The sequence below is a fragment of the Camelus bactrianus genome, chromosome 1 (assembly GCF_048773025.1).
Source record: "Camelus bactrianus isolate YW-2024 breed Bactrian camel chromosome 1, ASM4877302v1, whole genome shotgun sequence".
Taxonomy (NCBI): Eukaryota; Metazoa; Chordata; class Mammalia; order Artiodactyla; family Camelidae; genus Camelus; species Camelus bactrianus.
The window spans coordinates 70,295,476-70,312,584 of record NC_133539.1 but is presented as its reverse complement, the minus strand read 5'-3'; the positions used below and the strand labels follow the sequence as shown (position 1 = coordinate 70,312,584).

Sequence of the window (17,109 nt, the reverse complement as noted above, 5' to 3'; positions counted from 1 at the left end):
GGCATGTGGCTTTTTCTCAGTCCTAGGGATCATGGTGGATGTTGGAATTAAGATAGTAGTCATAGTGATGAATCAGAGAGAGGATAAAAGCTGGGAAGGAGTACCAATGGGACAGATGTAAAAGCAGCAGAAAGTCTGGGCTAACCTTAGAGGGAGCACAGCCAGTTTCCAGCATTATAAGGTTAGTTATCTTGCTCCTCAATGATCTAGGCCCCCAATTTTGCACATACTTGTCACTAACATTCTTTTTGCTGGCATTTTCCTGTTCATTGGCTCCCTTCTAGAAATTGATAGAGACATTGGGACTGGATAGATAGGACTAAATCACATCAATCAGTTTTACTTCTGGTAATTAGTTCTGGTAAAAAGATTGATGGAAAGGGGATTGAAGTATTACTTTACACTCTGTTCTTGAATTACCAGTGCTATCCCCTTTATTTTTCCATGGATAATTAAGATTTGGCTGAACATAGCTGAATTAACACAGGCATGAGCCACTGTTGGTCAAGGAAATTCTTATTATTTATTATAATATAAACATTTGGCATCTGAGTGCCAAATATATTTATCATTTGTATTTTATTTTATTTATTTTAACTTGAAGTATAGTTGATTTACCATGTTATATTAGTCCTAGGTGTACAACATACTGATTCAATATTTTTATGGATTATACTTTATTTAAAGTTAGTATAAAATATTGGCTATATTCCTTGTGCTGTACAATATCTCCTTGTAGCTTATTTATTTTACAGAGAGTAGTTTGTGCCTTAGTCCTCTACTCTTATCTTGCCCCTCCCTCCTATCATTTGAATTTCAATAATTTATTTCTCATTTTATAAAAATACTAAATAATAGGAATTATTTATAAAATATGTATAGTACATTACAATATAAACATTATAAAATGATATTAAAATGAAGGATTATTTACCAGCTTATTTTTTGAATCACTAAATAACAATATGAAAAAATTAATTTGCATCAGTCCTCACACCACATACAGCAAAATAAACTTCAGGTGTAAAGGTTAAACTTTTGAAAAATCAACTATGGATCACTCTTAGAAGATAGATTAGACAGTAGAAGAAATTACAAAGGAAATGACAGACATCTATAAAAATACTTTGTTCAAAACATAATAAAACTCTGAAATAACAGGGTAACTGTATTTATAAAATTCATTATAAAATAAAGAAAATACTTTTATAAAAAGTCTCTTCCTACATATCAAAAAAATAGAAGGCTGTTTCAAGTTTATGGGAACAGCAGGACCCTAATAAATAAGTAGACAAGGGATAAATTTGATAATTCATACGAAGAAGATGTATTAAACAAATTTGGAGAAAATATTCTACCTCACTGTCAATTAAACTAGTGCAAACTTATAAAACACTATTTTATACCTAATTAAATTAGCACCAAAAAATAATTGTCAATATTCATTGCTGGTAAAGTTGTAGCACAAGAGACGTACTCATACTTTGCTACTGTCAGCAAAAACTAGCAAAATCCTTTTGGATAGCAATTTGGAATGTATACCAAGATCCAGGAAACTATACTCTTTAAGGATTGAATTTGAGGAAATAATACAAAGAAAGAAAAAAGGATCATGTTTAAATTAGCAAATAAAAAAATGGAAACACTTAAGTACAAAAAAAGGTAAGAGGGTACAGTAAACAACTATTAAGCTTATAATAAAAACTGTAAATAAATGGGGAATAGATTAAAAAGTAGAAAAAATATACATCACATAAACTCTTACATAGCTGTATATGATATACATATAAGCAAAGACTGGAAGATGAAAATGAATATGAGATGGGATTTCAGACAAAATATGTGCTTTTCTGTTTTTTCTAATATTTTCTGTTTCTAGTACTTAACAGTAAATAAAGATTGAGTAAATAGGAAAAAAAGGAAACCCAAAGATTATCTAGTTTTAATAGTTATGTATTAAAAATTATGGTAACTTGGGCTTTCATAACGTTATCCTGAGAACTACTGCCCACTTACACTCTTGCTCAGAATCCAGTGCTGGTGCTTTCTTCAGCCATCAATACCTATGTCCTATGTGTTCCACACAAGTCAGCCTGTGGGGATCAAAGTCATTAGAAGCCATAAAGCTACTGAAAGCAGTCAAGTCTGTAACTTACTGTTTCCTCCCAAATATCACTTGGTATATTTGTTCCTTTGGTGATTTCATATTTGTGAGCTGTTTGTATTTTAGAGAGATTTGTCTTTGTATAGCATCTATTCAATTTCAATAGAGCAGAAACCTTTAATACTGCTCATATCAAAAGACTGGGACAAATGCCCATGCTGTTAATCACCGTCACTATAATTTTTTCTGCTCTTTGTAGTTACATTTTGAAGGTCATGTTTTGACCATTGTAATGAAAAAAGGCATTTTATTCAGAACCTACAGAATTTCTTTTCTCTTAAAGTAGAGAAGATTAGAAAAGAGGGAAATGTAGTTCCCTTCTAGATACTGATGAACTCCTCCTGCACTTGCTTCATTGACGTAGTAGATAGTGAATTAACTTGCTTTCAAGATCAGAATATCTTCAAAGCTAATTCGACACTGCTTTGTTCAGTGCTCTGCAAACAGTGTCCTTTAAGTGATCGGTAACCTGATGAGAATCTCTCATAACCTTTCGCATTGTCACCATCCTTGCCTCACTCCATGGGGCTCCTAGCTCTTTGATGTTCACTTCTTACCATTGCAGAGATAATGCACTGGCAAAAAGGGGGACACAGAGAAAAATCAATGGATTATATTCTTCTTTTTAAGGTTCTGGAGATTAAAGCACATATTGATTGAATTTTGTATCTATTTTAAATAGCATTTTATTCATTACAAAAGTAATATAGGCTGAAACGAACACAATATTATAAATCAACTATACTTCAATAAAAAAAATATAGACTTATGGTTAAAAATATTTCACACAGAAAAGGATATATAACATAACATGAACCATCAATAATGCCACCACTTAGAAATGACCCCGTTACATTTTTGGTGCCAAAAAAAAAAATCAAACTCTGAGAAAAAGAGAAACTCGAAAATACTGCATCCATATGAATAACTATATCATAACCAATGACCTTCCCAATTACTTCATGAGAGGCAATGTGGTATGGTGGAGAAAGCACTGTCCCTGGATTCAGCCAATTGTCGGGTTCTGGGCCCAGGTTTGCCACTTATCAATTATATGACCTTGATTAAGTTATTTAAGACATAGTTACCCTGTGCCTTAGTTCTCTCATTTGAAATAACCATAATAAAGCCAGACTTGTAGGATTGTTGTAAGGATTAAACACATGATAGATCTAAAGCACTATGCTAATGTCTGGCATATAGTAAGTATTAAATAAAAGATAATTACTAGTATAATTATTATACATAATTAGATCCTTAGGAGAATATCACTGAAAATTCATTCAGCGAGGATTGATTGAGCATCTGTACTAGAAATTCAAAGAGGAATAAAACAACACTTATAATGAGTGATGGGGTAGGGATGGTGATGTAGAGACAAACAGGTGAATTGACTGAACGTACAAGCTTAAAGTGAGGAGGTGGGGCCGTGGGAGTGTCGCGATATGTTTCATTTGGAGGCGATTATATTGGAGATCTCTGATCTGCTGGGTTTCACTGGATAAAAATTGATACAAACTAATACATGTGAATATTTAATCTATAGTTTTAAGACTCATGGAAAGGTTATATCTTTTAGCAAGTTACCAGGTGGGAGACAAAGGATAGAGGTCATTTTGGGTAATGGTAAAGTTGGTACCTTCAGAATGGCCTCGTAGAATGGTCCCTGAGTAAATGCTGAGATCTCTGTAAGTTTGTGTCTCGCTTATGTGCCTAGATACTTGGGAAGTGCCATTTGAGGAGATCTCAGAGCTGCAGTGGCTGGGTAGTGGAGCCCAGGGAGCTGTCTTCTTGGGCAAGTTCCGAGCGGAGGAGGTGGCCATCAAGAAAGTGAGAGAACAAAACGAGACGGATATCAAGCATTTGAGGAAGTTGAAGCACCCTAACATCATCGCTTTCAAGTAGGTCAAGGCCTTTTTTTTTTAAGAAATAGATTTTCTTTCCCCTGATATATACATGTAAGTTCCTGCTTTGAAAGACATGTTAAGAACACTCTGTAGACTTAGCACTGTGTTAGGTGCTTTGCAAAGAATGATCCAATTAGAGTCATGTGTTTAAGGATTTTATAATCTTGTAGTTCTTCTTGCCAGAACACACACTGCTTGGAAGGGATATACGTGGGACAGAGAGGGAGAAGGAATCTATTCCCGCCAAGCAGTCACATCTGCTGAATCAATGTCATTTATCAATAGGATGACAGAGGCCCCTTCAAGATAACCTGAACATCCTAAAATTCAATTAAGAAAACAAAGCTAACATCTGAAGTGATCACAGAACAGTTAGTTCTTTGTAAATAGAGATGTATTTTCTTATTAGTTTCTGTTGGTGTCTCTTCTTAAATATTAACTTGTAGTAATAGGTATCTTCAGAGAATTTCTCCCTGCTTCAGGTGTTGCTAGGTCCCTTTTCAAAGAATGCCAAAGCCTCAACTTTCTGAATCTAATAATAGTAAAGTAATGATAGTAAACTAAATGCTATATTTGTTTCACAAAGTGGTTGTTTTCAAGAGTGTGTGAATGTATCTTTCTATTTTAGACCATTATTTTCATAACACTGAAAATGGAGAGATTCAAAGGTAAATTTGTGAAAGTCACCAAACTCGGCAATGCTGAGCTCTGAATATAGTATAATCTCTTCTGCCTGTACCTTCCCCTTGAGTTCCTTCTCTTACCAGCCTTGAAATTTTGCCCTAGCCTTGAACAAATGAATGGTGAGTGGCTTAAAAGGAGGTCCTTTTCCTGTTCCTCACTTTCCTTTTGGTGAGGGACAGGAAAGGTAGCCTTTAGGAAGGATGAAAGATTAGAAATTAGAGCTTCTTAGTGTATTTTTATATATATTTCAGTTCCAGAAAATAGTATGACCAATGATGCTACAGCTAAAAGTGGAATAACATACAAATTCCCCTTCCCTAACCTAGGAGGAGTTCCTTCCTGCCCCCAAGAGAGATCCTTTTCTTAATAAAATTCTCATTAGAGAGCTAAACATGTCATGCAATAATTTTTAATTGGAAGCATATCCCCAAAGTAAGGAATAGAAATCTTGGGTACAGGTTTTTGTAGAATAAGTTTAAGTGTGTATTGCAGTTGAGTTTTGATTCCCAAATAAGATTCCTTATGGAAAGGGGAAGAAAGTGTGAAAAGAAGAAAAGTGTTCAACTGAGATACTAAATGACATCCTTGGACTCCTTTCCATGTGGCAGGAACGTCCGTGTAGAGGACATGGGAGAGAACTTCAGCGACTGTAGTGATTCTATTATTGGTTGCCCCAGGAGGGCCAGGAGGATGTGAGACTAAAACAAAATGCTATAGAGAACAATTGTAATCTTCCCCAGATGGTAAGTTTCAAAAGACGATAGGAGGATTGTTTTTAAGCAGACTGTCAGAGACTCACTTCTTACCTTCATTTTACTTTACTGAGATGATCATCATTACAGTATGGTCCACCATCCTAAATGGAAGGAAGAGCCTTTTATTTAACTAGACTTTAAGCTTGGGTCATTGGTATGCTGGGTTTGAGACACTGAATATTTAGATTAGCATGGCCTTTTGGCCTCTGGCAGTGAGCTAGGCTGTGCGTCTCAGGTAAGAGGACTTTTCTAGCAGGGTGTCCTAGGCACCTGAAGGTAGACATGTGTCCTAAGAGGATAGAAGTGACAAGCTTGATTTTTCCTTTCTTTTGCTCCTTCCTTTTTCCTTCAAATCTTTTCCCTACTGACCCTCCTACCTGCGCATACAGTTTTCAGCATTGTGGACAAGAATTGCTCTGCTAGTGTCCAACTCTTTAGGCTGAAGATGTTTGAATAGTCTTTACCTCTACATGGAAAACAATAGTGAGACTGTGTCCCTGGCCCGTTACACCATGCTCTTGAGGCATTGTGCAGTGTTATGTTTGCAGCCATCTGTGCCATGTGTTGCTTGGCCAATGAATCATTCAGGACCGTCTGGAAGATATGAAAGCATGATTAGATTTCGGTACGTCTCTCTGGATACCGATTTCTGTGCTTTCAGCTTCTCTTGAAGTTACTAAGAACCATGTACAGAAGGGAAGTGCAAGAAAATACTAGATTCTTTTTTTCTTTCAATTTTTTAAGCAATCTTTTAAGAATACCCAACCTGCCTGTCCCTAATGGAATTGAGTGCCAAAGGGAAGAAAAGGTAGCAATTAGAAGTGATTATAGAGCTGTTATTTATAGCTACTAAGGAGCCTTGTCATAGTACAGGGCTGATGGAATGATCGCTTCTCATTTGTCAGTCAAGAAAGATGAAAAGTGAGTAACATATCGCTGTTAGACTCTTTCTGTCAGTGTGTGACAAGTTAAAACATGGTTGAATAGGATACTGACTACTTTCAAACCAATATTTGTTTTGATATTCTTAAGCACATTACATTATTTCTGCCTTTATTCATTATTTCTCTGTAATGAAAATTCCATTGTCTGTTTGTAGTTCCTGTATACTTGTGCTCCACTGAAGTTTCCACAAAGTGAAGTAAAAGAAATTTAAAAAAAATTTTTTTTAAATCAAGATAAGAATTCCAAGTTTCTTAGAAAATGGCAGGAGAGCAATAGAAATAGCTTTGTGGCATTTGACAGGCATATCAAGGCAGGAAAAATGAAAACTAATGATACTTCTTTGTAACCTGTTGCTATTATAAGCCTTTCACATGATCACAAGCCATGGCCTCTAAATTCTTTCACAACTTTCGTAGCCTAAGAGATAAGACATGAATTGGTAGCTGGCTGAGGACTTTAGCTGGGAGCCTTGTAGGCAGAATACTCTCCTAACTTCTCCAGAAAGTTTTAGAGGAAGGTATGCATATCATTGAGAGATAAAGACACAGAGAGTTCCTCATGGTAATTTTTCTTCTCTTTTCTCATTCTTAGAACAAAACTGTGAAGTAGGGTTAATATGATGTTCCCACTTTTATAAGACAACAGTAGTAATTCAGGAATCCCCAATATGCTTGTCTATATAAACTTTAAAAACCTAGAAGGGAGGCAGTGTAGCATAGTGAGTGGAAAGAGTGTGGGCTTTGAACTTAGACTGGATTCAAATCCCAGCTCTGTCATGTATTAGTTAAAGGTCTCAGATAAGTCATTTTCCCTCTCTGAGCTTTACCTGTAGCAATGGACCAGGTAATATCTATCATACAGTGGTTTGGGGGAGATTAAATAAGACAGTTAACTAACATGTAAACATGCCTGACAAATAGAAAATGTTCTTTAACGTTACTACCTTTCCTCTTACCCCTTGCCTCTGCACATGTTTGTGCAAAGGCTTTATCAGCAAAGAACATTAAGGTGAAGTTAAGAAAAATTTGTCAAGGACTTGCTGTGGACTTCTAAGCCATGTGGTAGAAACAAAAGAGCTTGAAGATCTTTTCCTTCAGTGAGCCAATAATCTGTACAGGGAGGGAAAAATTGCATAGCAAAAAAGAAAATGTAGGAAATTAGAGAAGAGAAAGATGTTTTTAGACTTGAATAATCAGGAAAGGCTTCATGGAAGATGTAGGAATTGATGGAAATAGAAGCTGCATAGGTATTTAATATGTTGCATAACATTATTTTTATTCCTAAACAGAAATGTTTCTCAAAGCCTGTATAATAGAGAAAATTGACTCTTTTTTGGTCCTCATTCTAGTTAGTTACCTTAAATTTGAGTAATTTAAAATTCAACAAATAGTAGTAAAAATAGCAATATTTTATTTGAATTCTCTCTTCTGTACACTATATATAAAACTTCCTATTTAATTTTTAAAGGAAAGTATTTAAATTATTCTTAACAACTGAAAAAAATGCAATACCCAGCCTACACAAGCCTCCAGAAAAGATGCTCTTTGTCCTAAAATAGAACAGCCCCACAGAAAAGGCATCAGTAAAACATAGCAAGCATATAGATAGATAGATGGAGTGAACAAAACAAACTAAAGTTGTCTATACACGTAACAGAGAAACATGTATACTAGAGAGACTTTAATGGTAATTTAAGAGTCAGGAAAGATTATATGCCTTTTAAAAATAATTTGGATAGAGAACTCTTAATTATTGTTTATTAAATATTCTTAGAATATAAATATGTATTCATGTATGTTTACATGTATGTGTGTATTCATATACATGTTTGTGTTTTCCTGAAAGGGGTGTTTGTACTCAGGCCCCATGTTACTGTATCATCATGGAATACTGTGCCCATGGACAACTCTATGAGGTTTTGCGAGCTGGCAGGAAGATCACACCTCGATTGCTAGTAGACTGGTCCACCGGGATTGCAAGTGGAATGAATTATTTGCATCTCCATAAAATTATTCATCGTGATCTCAAATCACCTAAGTGAGTTCTGGGGCTAATTTTTCAAACATTTTGTTGTATTGTTTTGAAATATGGCATTTTATTGTACTTCAGTTCAGTTTAAATTAGCACAGTGGGTGTTTCTGTTTGCATGTTTGGGGGGTTGTTGTTAACCTACTTACTTACCTGTATGGCAGATATCCAGGCACCTGACACTAGTTTTCCCTTTTTGTTGCTTTTTAATTGTACAGCTATGAAACAAAATTTATTATTAACTAAAGTATTCACTTTTCATCATCTCAGATAATTGACGTCAGAATTTCCCAGTGTAAGGCATCATTTGTTGTTTTTCTATTGTGTTCCCCTTCAAGAAACAGTTCCTTAAAAACTGAATTTCAGAAATATATAAACTACAACAGGATAAAAATGGATGAATAAGAAACAGAGGCAAAGAGAAAATAAGAAAAACATTAGAACTAAAGCTTGTCCACATAATGTAGGCTGTAATATTCTGTACAGTTGCTAGAGGTGGACTATGCATTTGGCTTTGAGCTTCCTAGAGTCTAAGCAAAGAAAGAAACAAGTAGTTACAATGTTCAAAGTGTCCATGAAATAATGTAAATTGGTTATTTAAGAGAAGCAGAGCTGTTTCTAGTCATCTCTGTTTTCATAATGATTCTTTGCCTACCAATAACTACTTTAAGAGGAATGTTTATTCAGTTCCCCAAGTTGCATGAAGGAAAGAAAGGAACTGATTAAATGGTATAATTCAGTGTAACTCCTATTTTTAAAATTATTTTCATCATTTCTTAACCACATTTTGGTTTAGAGAAGCAGAGAATAATTTTTTTCTAAAAATATATTTGCATAGTGCTTTCATAGTTTACAACATTTAAAAATATCCATTATCACATCTCCTTTGATCCTGGCAAAAATGTATAAGATAGATGTAACAAGTGTTACTCTTATTTCCCATAAGAAATCTAGAGCTCAGAGCCCAAAGTCATGGAGCTAGGACTTGAACTCAGAACTTTTAAACCAGAGACCACTGCATCCTCTCTCTTCACTTGAAGATGAGGGGTTCACAGTGAATCCTGCCTCTTCTCCATGGAAGATACAAATCTGTCCTTGATTATGAACTTCAAAGCAGCTCTTATTTATCACCATAATTCTCAACAACGTTTATTACAGTTATTAGCTCACTGAACAACCTTCTCCTCACTTTACTTGCAAATAAACTATATTATAGTGTTCATTCCTCCTGTTCACATTTTTAACACAATATGTTGTTTTTTATCATCCACTACATACACATTAAGTACACAAAATACTTGCCAAAGAACTCTTTGACTGGCCTTCTTAACTACCTTGTTCTCCTTGAGAATTAATTTTAGAGGAAGTAGTCAAGGAATTTTAGAACATATAAAATCACTGCTACTCTCTTTAACTCTTGTCATTAAAGATTAGAGTAATAAGTTGGTTATCCAGTAAGTCTTTCCCTCTGTTATCAGCACCACCTCGAACCGCCAGCAGCTTTGGCCTCTTTGGTTTCCAAGCTGACAAGGGGAAGACAAAGACCAATCTGCTGTAAAGAGATTTCATTACCTATGCTAAGTCTTTAGGCTGTGTGACCCCAACTTTATCTCAGAAGACTTCACCGAAGTTCCAGCATCATGTCTTCTCTAGTCTTCTCCCACATCCGTTCCCTCTTGTCATGCCAACAGGTCCCATGAGCAACACAAAAGAGGCAGAAGAAGAAGCTTCTAGTGTTTTTCCATCCAGCAGCTTATCACTTTTTCTGATTTTTTTATTGTATATGATACCATCAATCCTCTAATTATCTCAGATCTCCCCTGATAGTTTAATCCTTTTGCATTTTCATGAAGACTAACACTATTAAATTGAAATTCCTAAATTACACAAATTTTGTATATCAGGTGCAAAACCAGGAGTAAGATATGGATGAAGGTATTCTACCGCAGTTGTGAGCACTGAGCTATTTGCAGGAGAGCCATCTGACACTGGTGGGGAGGGGAGCAAATGTCAAGTTCCTGGTTCAAATAGAGAGGAGATGGATTGAGAAGTTTTCTGTTTTCTAGCTGCCTTGATTCTGATAGTGTTTGAGTACTAAGCCTTCTTACTGTTAAAAATAGGTCTCTATATCATTAAGCTTCTGAAACCCTAACTGATTATCATTCAAAAGTTCTAAACAGGTTATTTCAAGTGAATCCAGTCTAGTGTGTGAGGATGCTGATACTTTGGATTTGACTGCTACCAGACTGTACTCACTTTAGGGCTAGCAAAAGCAGTCTGAGATCACATCTCAGATCACTGCTGTAACAAGTAAAACATGGCTTGTGTGGAATCTACTTAAGCTTAATTTTACTTCTGTTTTTCCTTATCAACATTAATGGAATCACAGCACACTTATTAGCCTTTTATAGTAATGAATCCCTTGTGTCGTGGTCCCACGCGTGATTTTAATTGGCCATCATTTAAACAGTGTTTTAAAAGAAGTGTTTTTCCTGTTGGGTTGTCTGAGACCGGCAGGGGTGAAAACCAGTATTTATTGAGATGGGTGCTTTACATATCTTACCTCATTTAATTCAAGTGAAAATTCTGTGAGACTGTTGTTACAGACCCATAATCCCTTATCCAAAACCCTTGAAATCAGATGGTTTCAGAAATGTAACATCAGGCATTACCTTATACCCAGCAAAGTCTGGGGCAACACCCTGTAATCAGCCACATACATAAATCTGTAGCAAAACCTTTACAGTTGCATAAAGTGGGATAAGTAAATTGAGTTTACCTTAAATATACGAAAAAAAATTTATAAACCATTTTCAGAGATTTTTGAATTGTGAATAAGATACTGTGAGCTGAATTATCTCCATCTTACAGATGAGAAAACTGGCTTAGAAGAATTAAGTAACTTGGCAAAGGTCACACAGTTAGCAAGTGGTGGAGGCAGGATCAAACCAGGTGTAGGCAGTCCACTGTGTTATGCTGCTTCACAAGTATGAATGATGCTGTTTCTGGTGTGTAGCTAAGGCCCCAGTAGTCCTGGAGCTTGCAAGCTGAATTCTGCAAGGTAGGAGGCAGCAAACAAAATCTTCAGTTGCCAGTTAGTTAAGATTTTCATTAGTACTAACGAACTGGGTGTTTTCTTTATTTCTCTTTAAAGTGTTTTAGTGACTCACACAGATGCAGTAAAAATTTCAGATTTTGGAACATCTAAGGAACTCAGTGATAAAAGTACCAAGATGTCCTTTGCTGGTACAGTCGCATGGATGGCGCCAGAGGTGATACGGAATGAACCTGTTTCTGAAAAAGTTGATATATGGTGAGCAGCACCATCTGTGCCAACTAGAAAGCTTCCCGCTTTCACCCTATTAGTGTTTTCCTCTTTCATTTTCTACTTTCCCAAAATACCCTTGAGTGTTACTCACTTCTGGTTGATTTCAGTCTCGTATGATCCGAGGTACTACCCAGCGTGATGATACGTGGTAAGAAGGATTGGGAGAGGATGAATTAGGGTGAATATCCATTCAGTAAATCATCAGTTCTGGGGACCCTCAGAGAATATGCTGAACTTTCTAGAAAAAGTTTACTTTAAATAGCCGTTTACTGGAAAAGTCTTCCTGAAACATATTTTGTAATTCTCACCTTCTTAAATAAAATATATTAGTGTACCTCTTGGTGACTCAGACTGTCATTAGGTATATCAATGATATACTTGGCTGTGATACAGTTATATACTTTAGACCTATTTGAGGTGTACAAGGCTGTTTGCCCTTTTATTAAACAGCTATCATGGGCTATGCTTTTTTTTTTAGTGGGGGAGGGAGCTTTTTAAAAAACTTTATCAACTTTTCCTCTGAGGTTATGTATCTACTGCTATTAACAGTGTATTTCTGTATAGTTGCTTTTCTTCCATTTTTAAAATTGGCTAGTAGTAACTTTAGACTTAAAACCAAAATAACAGCATATATTAAAATTGCATGTAACACCAGAGTAAATAAGATCAAGTAGAAATGTGGGATCACTTGTAATTTGGGTAATTATTGCCAAAGTGTTCTCATTAGAGATTATACCGATGTATGTTCCCAACAGAAATGTGTAAGAGTGTTTTTTCAGTCTCACCAACAGACTGCGTTAAACTTCGGGATTTTTGGCAACCATACAGGTTAGGGAGAGAGATAATCAGGCTTACTTATTTATTTTCAGAGGAGGTACTGGGGGTTGAACCCAGGACCCTGTGTATGCTAAGCATGCACTCTACCACTTGAGCGCATGTTCCCCTCCATACAGGTTAAAAAGTGGTGTCTTAGGTGCAGTTTTAATGTTTATTCCTCTTCTGATAAATAGGGTTGTACATTTTTTCATGTTTATGAACCGTTTGTAATTTCTTATTTGTGAACTATTCTTATCCTTTACTAAGCTTTCTAATCTTTTATTCTTATCAACCTATAATAGTAGTTAATGTCAAGGCAATTAGCCTTTTGTGTATATGAATTACAGATGGTTTTCACATTTTGTTGTTTTGCTTATGGTGGAGTTATTTTTTTTTCTGTGTTAAGTTTTTTTTTAAGCAGTTTATCAGTCTCTCCTTTTATGGCTTCTGGATTTCTTAACTAGAAAATCCTTTACCACTCTAAGATTATTTTTTTAATTCTCAGTGTTCTTTGAGGATTTTTATTATTTCATTTTTCTTTGATGCATTTGGAATTTATCTTGCTGTAAGATGAAGTATAGATTTAATTTTTCCCCAGTTGTCCCAACAGCAGTTATTTGAATAATCAGTTTTTCCCACTAGTTTGAGATGTCACTTCTGTCATATACTCAATTCCTATATATATTTGGTCTGTTTCTGGATTTCTGTTCCATTCTGTTAGTCTGGCTGTCTATTTATCACCAGTGTTAATTATTGAAACCTTATTGTATATCTTAATATCTGATAATGTTGGTTACCCCTCATTAATTTTTCTTTCAGAGTTTTCCTGGCCGGTTCTGTTTTCCTTATAGCAGTATTAGAATTTTAAAACTGAGTCTATATTTGATTAAAATTAATGAAGAACTAAAATACAAGTCAGTCTTTCTGAAATGTCTCATGTATATGTTCCTGGTGCTACCGTAGGTCTTTTGGAGTGGTGCTTTGGGAGCTGCTGACAGGAGAGATCCCATACAAAGATGTAGACTCTTCAGCCATTATTTGGGGTGTTGGAAGCAATAGCCTACACCTTCCAGTTCCTTCCACTTGCCCTGATGGATTCAAAATCCTTATGAAGCAGACATGGTGAGAAATATGTTTCAGTGTTCTCTTTTACCTTTTTCCTCAGAACCATGTTTAAAACTTCTCTATCCATATTTAAAACTGCAGGGAAATCTCTAATGTATATTTGGAGTGAATAGCCTTACTTTGTGTAGAGTCTAGGAGCCTTGGAATTTGAGAACCTTGGATTCCAATACTAGCTCTGCTCTTTTCCATCTGTGTAATTTTGGGCATGTTGCTCAAGTATCAGTTTTCTCATCTGTAAAATGGGGATACCACCTACTAAAAGTTGCTGTCTTATAAGTAGTTAAAAATTATAAGGAAGGCATTTGGTATGATATCTGGAAGCAGTAAGCTAAATTATAAATTATAAATATTATAAATTATAGCTATCATTACTTCACCAGTCCTAAGGGATCATTATTATCAAACAGGTCACTGATCCTAGAGATTTCCAGTTCATCATCAGAGGTACCTCATACTTACAGTTTCCTTTTGCTCTTCAGTACATCAAAACTGCCTGAGATATAGCCACGCATGGAGTCAAAAATGTCTTTTATAAAGTAGAATAAAATCTTTATCCTCCCAGACACAACTTCTAAAGTGCACGAGCTATTTTTTTTTACTCTTAGGCAGAGTAAACCTCGCAACCGACCTTCTTTTCGGCAGACACTCATGCATTTAGACATCGCGTCTGCAGATGTACTTGCCACCCCACAGGAAACTTACTTCAAGTCGCAGGTAAGTCTGGAAACTCTTCCAGGTGCTACTGAACAGACAGACAGGAAACTCTCAGTGAGAAGGAATAACTCCTGGAAGAGGGTATTCTGATTCTTATAACAATTATGTAACTATTCATTGTGAAGCAATAATGACACCTCACACATACAACATTTTGGAGGTTTTTAAGCACTTGGAATATATTATTCTCTTACATGAAAATAACATGTATCAAAATGTCATCTTCATAGCGGGTTCTGGTGAAATTGTTGAAGAGAAGAGGAAAAGAGGATATGAAAACTGTAGTGGAAAAGCAGGATGGAGGTTCCTTAGAAAACTAAGTAGAGTTATCACATGATCCAGCCATCCTACTTCTGGGCATGTATCCGGAGAAAACTCTCATTTGAAAAGATACATGTACCCCAGTGTTCATAGCAGCACTATTTGCAATAGCCAAAACTTGGAAGCAATCTAAATGGCCATCAACAGATGACTGGATAAAGAAGTTGTGATATACATATATACATACTACACACACACACACACACACACACACACACACACACACACACACACACACACACTGGTATACTAGTTAGCCATAAAAAACCATGAAATAATGCCATTTGTAGCAACATGGATGGACCTAGAGATTATCATACTAAGTGAAGTCAGACAGGCAGAGAAAGACAAATATCACATGATATCACTTTTATGTGGAATCTAAAAAGTTATTTACAAAACAGAAACAGACTCGCAGACTTAGAAGGCAAACTTGTGGTTACCAAAGGGGAAAGTGGGGGAGAGGGGAGGGATAAATCAGAAGTTTGGAATTGGCAGCTGCAAGCTACTATGTATAAAATAAACAACAAAGTCCTACTGTGTAGTGCAGGGAATTATATTCAATATCTTGTAAGAAACTATAGTGGAAAAGAATTTTTAAAAAAAAGAAAACTGTAGTGTACATACATTTGAATTAGAATTACTGCTGACCTTCAGGAAAATACTGCTTTCCTTAAAGTTAGAAAAGCTAAAGTACAAAGGAAGGAAGTTAAATACCAAAGAGAGCTCATGACAGAATTAGACCCAGAGAGAACTTTTTCTCTCACTTTGAGTTGCCTAGTGGCACCAAATGAAATAGAATTTAATGTACGTTAGCCTTTACTGTGTTACCATCCCAAAATTTATGGCTTAAAACAATAAGCTGTCGTTTAGCTCACGATTCTGTGGGTTGGTAGTTTGTTCTGGGTGATTCTTCAGCTAGCTTTGACTGGGCTCACTCACGTCTGCAGTCAGTTGCCAGGTTGACTCAGAGGCTAGCTGGTTCCAGATGGCCTTATTCACAAATCCAGCTATTGGCTGGCTCTTAGCTAGGGCACCTCGATTCTCCTCCACGTGGCCTCTTACCCTTCAGCAGGCTAACTTGGGCTTGTCCACGTGGCCTTCTCAGGGTAGCATGCAGCAAGAGAGCAGGCCCCAGTGCACAGGTGATTTTCTAGCCTGTGCGTGCATCATGCCTGCTAAGGTCTCATTGGCCAGTGCAACTCACAGGCTAGCCCAGATTGAGAAACAGACTTTACCTCTTGACAAGAGAATCTGCCACCACACATTATAAGGCAATTGGTGAGTTGGGGATAAATTTGTGACTATTAAATAAAAATGCTGTAAATGGCATAAGGATTGATGCTCTAACCACTATCAATATTGGATAGGGAGTTGTGGGGGATCAGTATACATTAGGTCCTTACCCTAATCAGACCCAGGCAATGGCAAAAGAAGTAAAAATAGGATGAAACTATGGCTTTGGAAATAAATATGATGATTGTTAATTATACCTTTATGCTTGTAGAACTTAACCATAGTATTACCCAATTTCTTCTTATATGGCTTTGTCTTACTTTCCAAAATGAATTTTCACAAGACAAATTCTATCTCTTCATTGACTTCCAGTAGGTTCATTCTTAGAGAAGACATTTTATTACCAATTAGTGTCTCGGTTTACTCCTAATAGCCCCCCATCGCTAATGGGTGATGAGTTTACCTACCAGAAAAGTATGCCTTCGAAGCAAACTGGACTGGGCGGGGCATCATCCCAGGGAGTTAAACAAGTCCTCCAATGTGCTTTATTACCTGGCCCATCCAGAGTACATGGAGTACGTGCTTCTCTGGTGTTTGATAAACAGAGACACTCCACTCATCAGACAGCAGAGAATATCTTAATTAAAGCACAGGGATTTTTGCAGTTTCTAAGGAATGATAAATCAGAGACTTTTACCCTGTTGCCCGAAGTTCTAACACGCTCTCTACAACCCACAAACTTAGCTCTCCCCACTGTGTGTCTTTAAATAGCCTGGCTTGCCCCTGTAGTTTTTTGGGTTTTCTGAGGAATTATTATATAAGTAAAGTGTTCGATCTTAGAGAAAATAAGAGGCTAACTTCATGACATTTCCTATGTTCTTTCATATGTACTCAGGTAAATTAATTCCCTTAGAACTGTTAAAACTATTGCCTATCCATACAAGTACATGTAGGTATTGGTTACTGGATAAGAAATCTTTCAGATATTTTCTTCTATCAGTATTCAGAAAAAGACTTAGACCCTTTTGTGAAATGAAAGAGAATAACAGTGAGTACTCTCCAGGAATGTTTTCAAACTTTACAATA

General features: G+C 36.2%; 1 protein-coding gene across 11 annotated transcripts in view; it reads left to right on the top strand.

The window, feature by feature from the left end:
* The window catches only part of MAP3K13 (mitogen-activated protein kinase kinase kinase 13), a 153,004-nt gene that overhangs the window by 113,461 nt on the left and 22,434 nt on the right, over nt 1-17,109 (top strand). For 10 of the 11 annotated variants that reach the window (XM_045519732.2, XM_074366611.1, XM_074366610.1 and 7 more), the window contains 5 exons: nt 3,882-4,065; nt 8,301-8,492; nt 11,638-11,796; nt 13,591-13,749; nt 14,358-14,466. In XM_045519732.2, the coding sequence (XP_045375688.2) occupies nt 3,882-4,065; nt 8,301-8,492; nt 11,638-11,796; nt 13,591-13,749; nt 14,358-14,466 (803 nt within the window). Of the gene's footprint in view, nt 1-3,881; nt 4,066-5,365; nt 5,499-8,300; nt 8,493-11,637; nt 11,797-13,590; nt 13,750-14,357; nt 14,467-17,109 lie in introns of those variants that run through there. The other variant, XM_045519734.2, reaches the window with a different exon arrangement.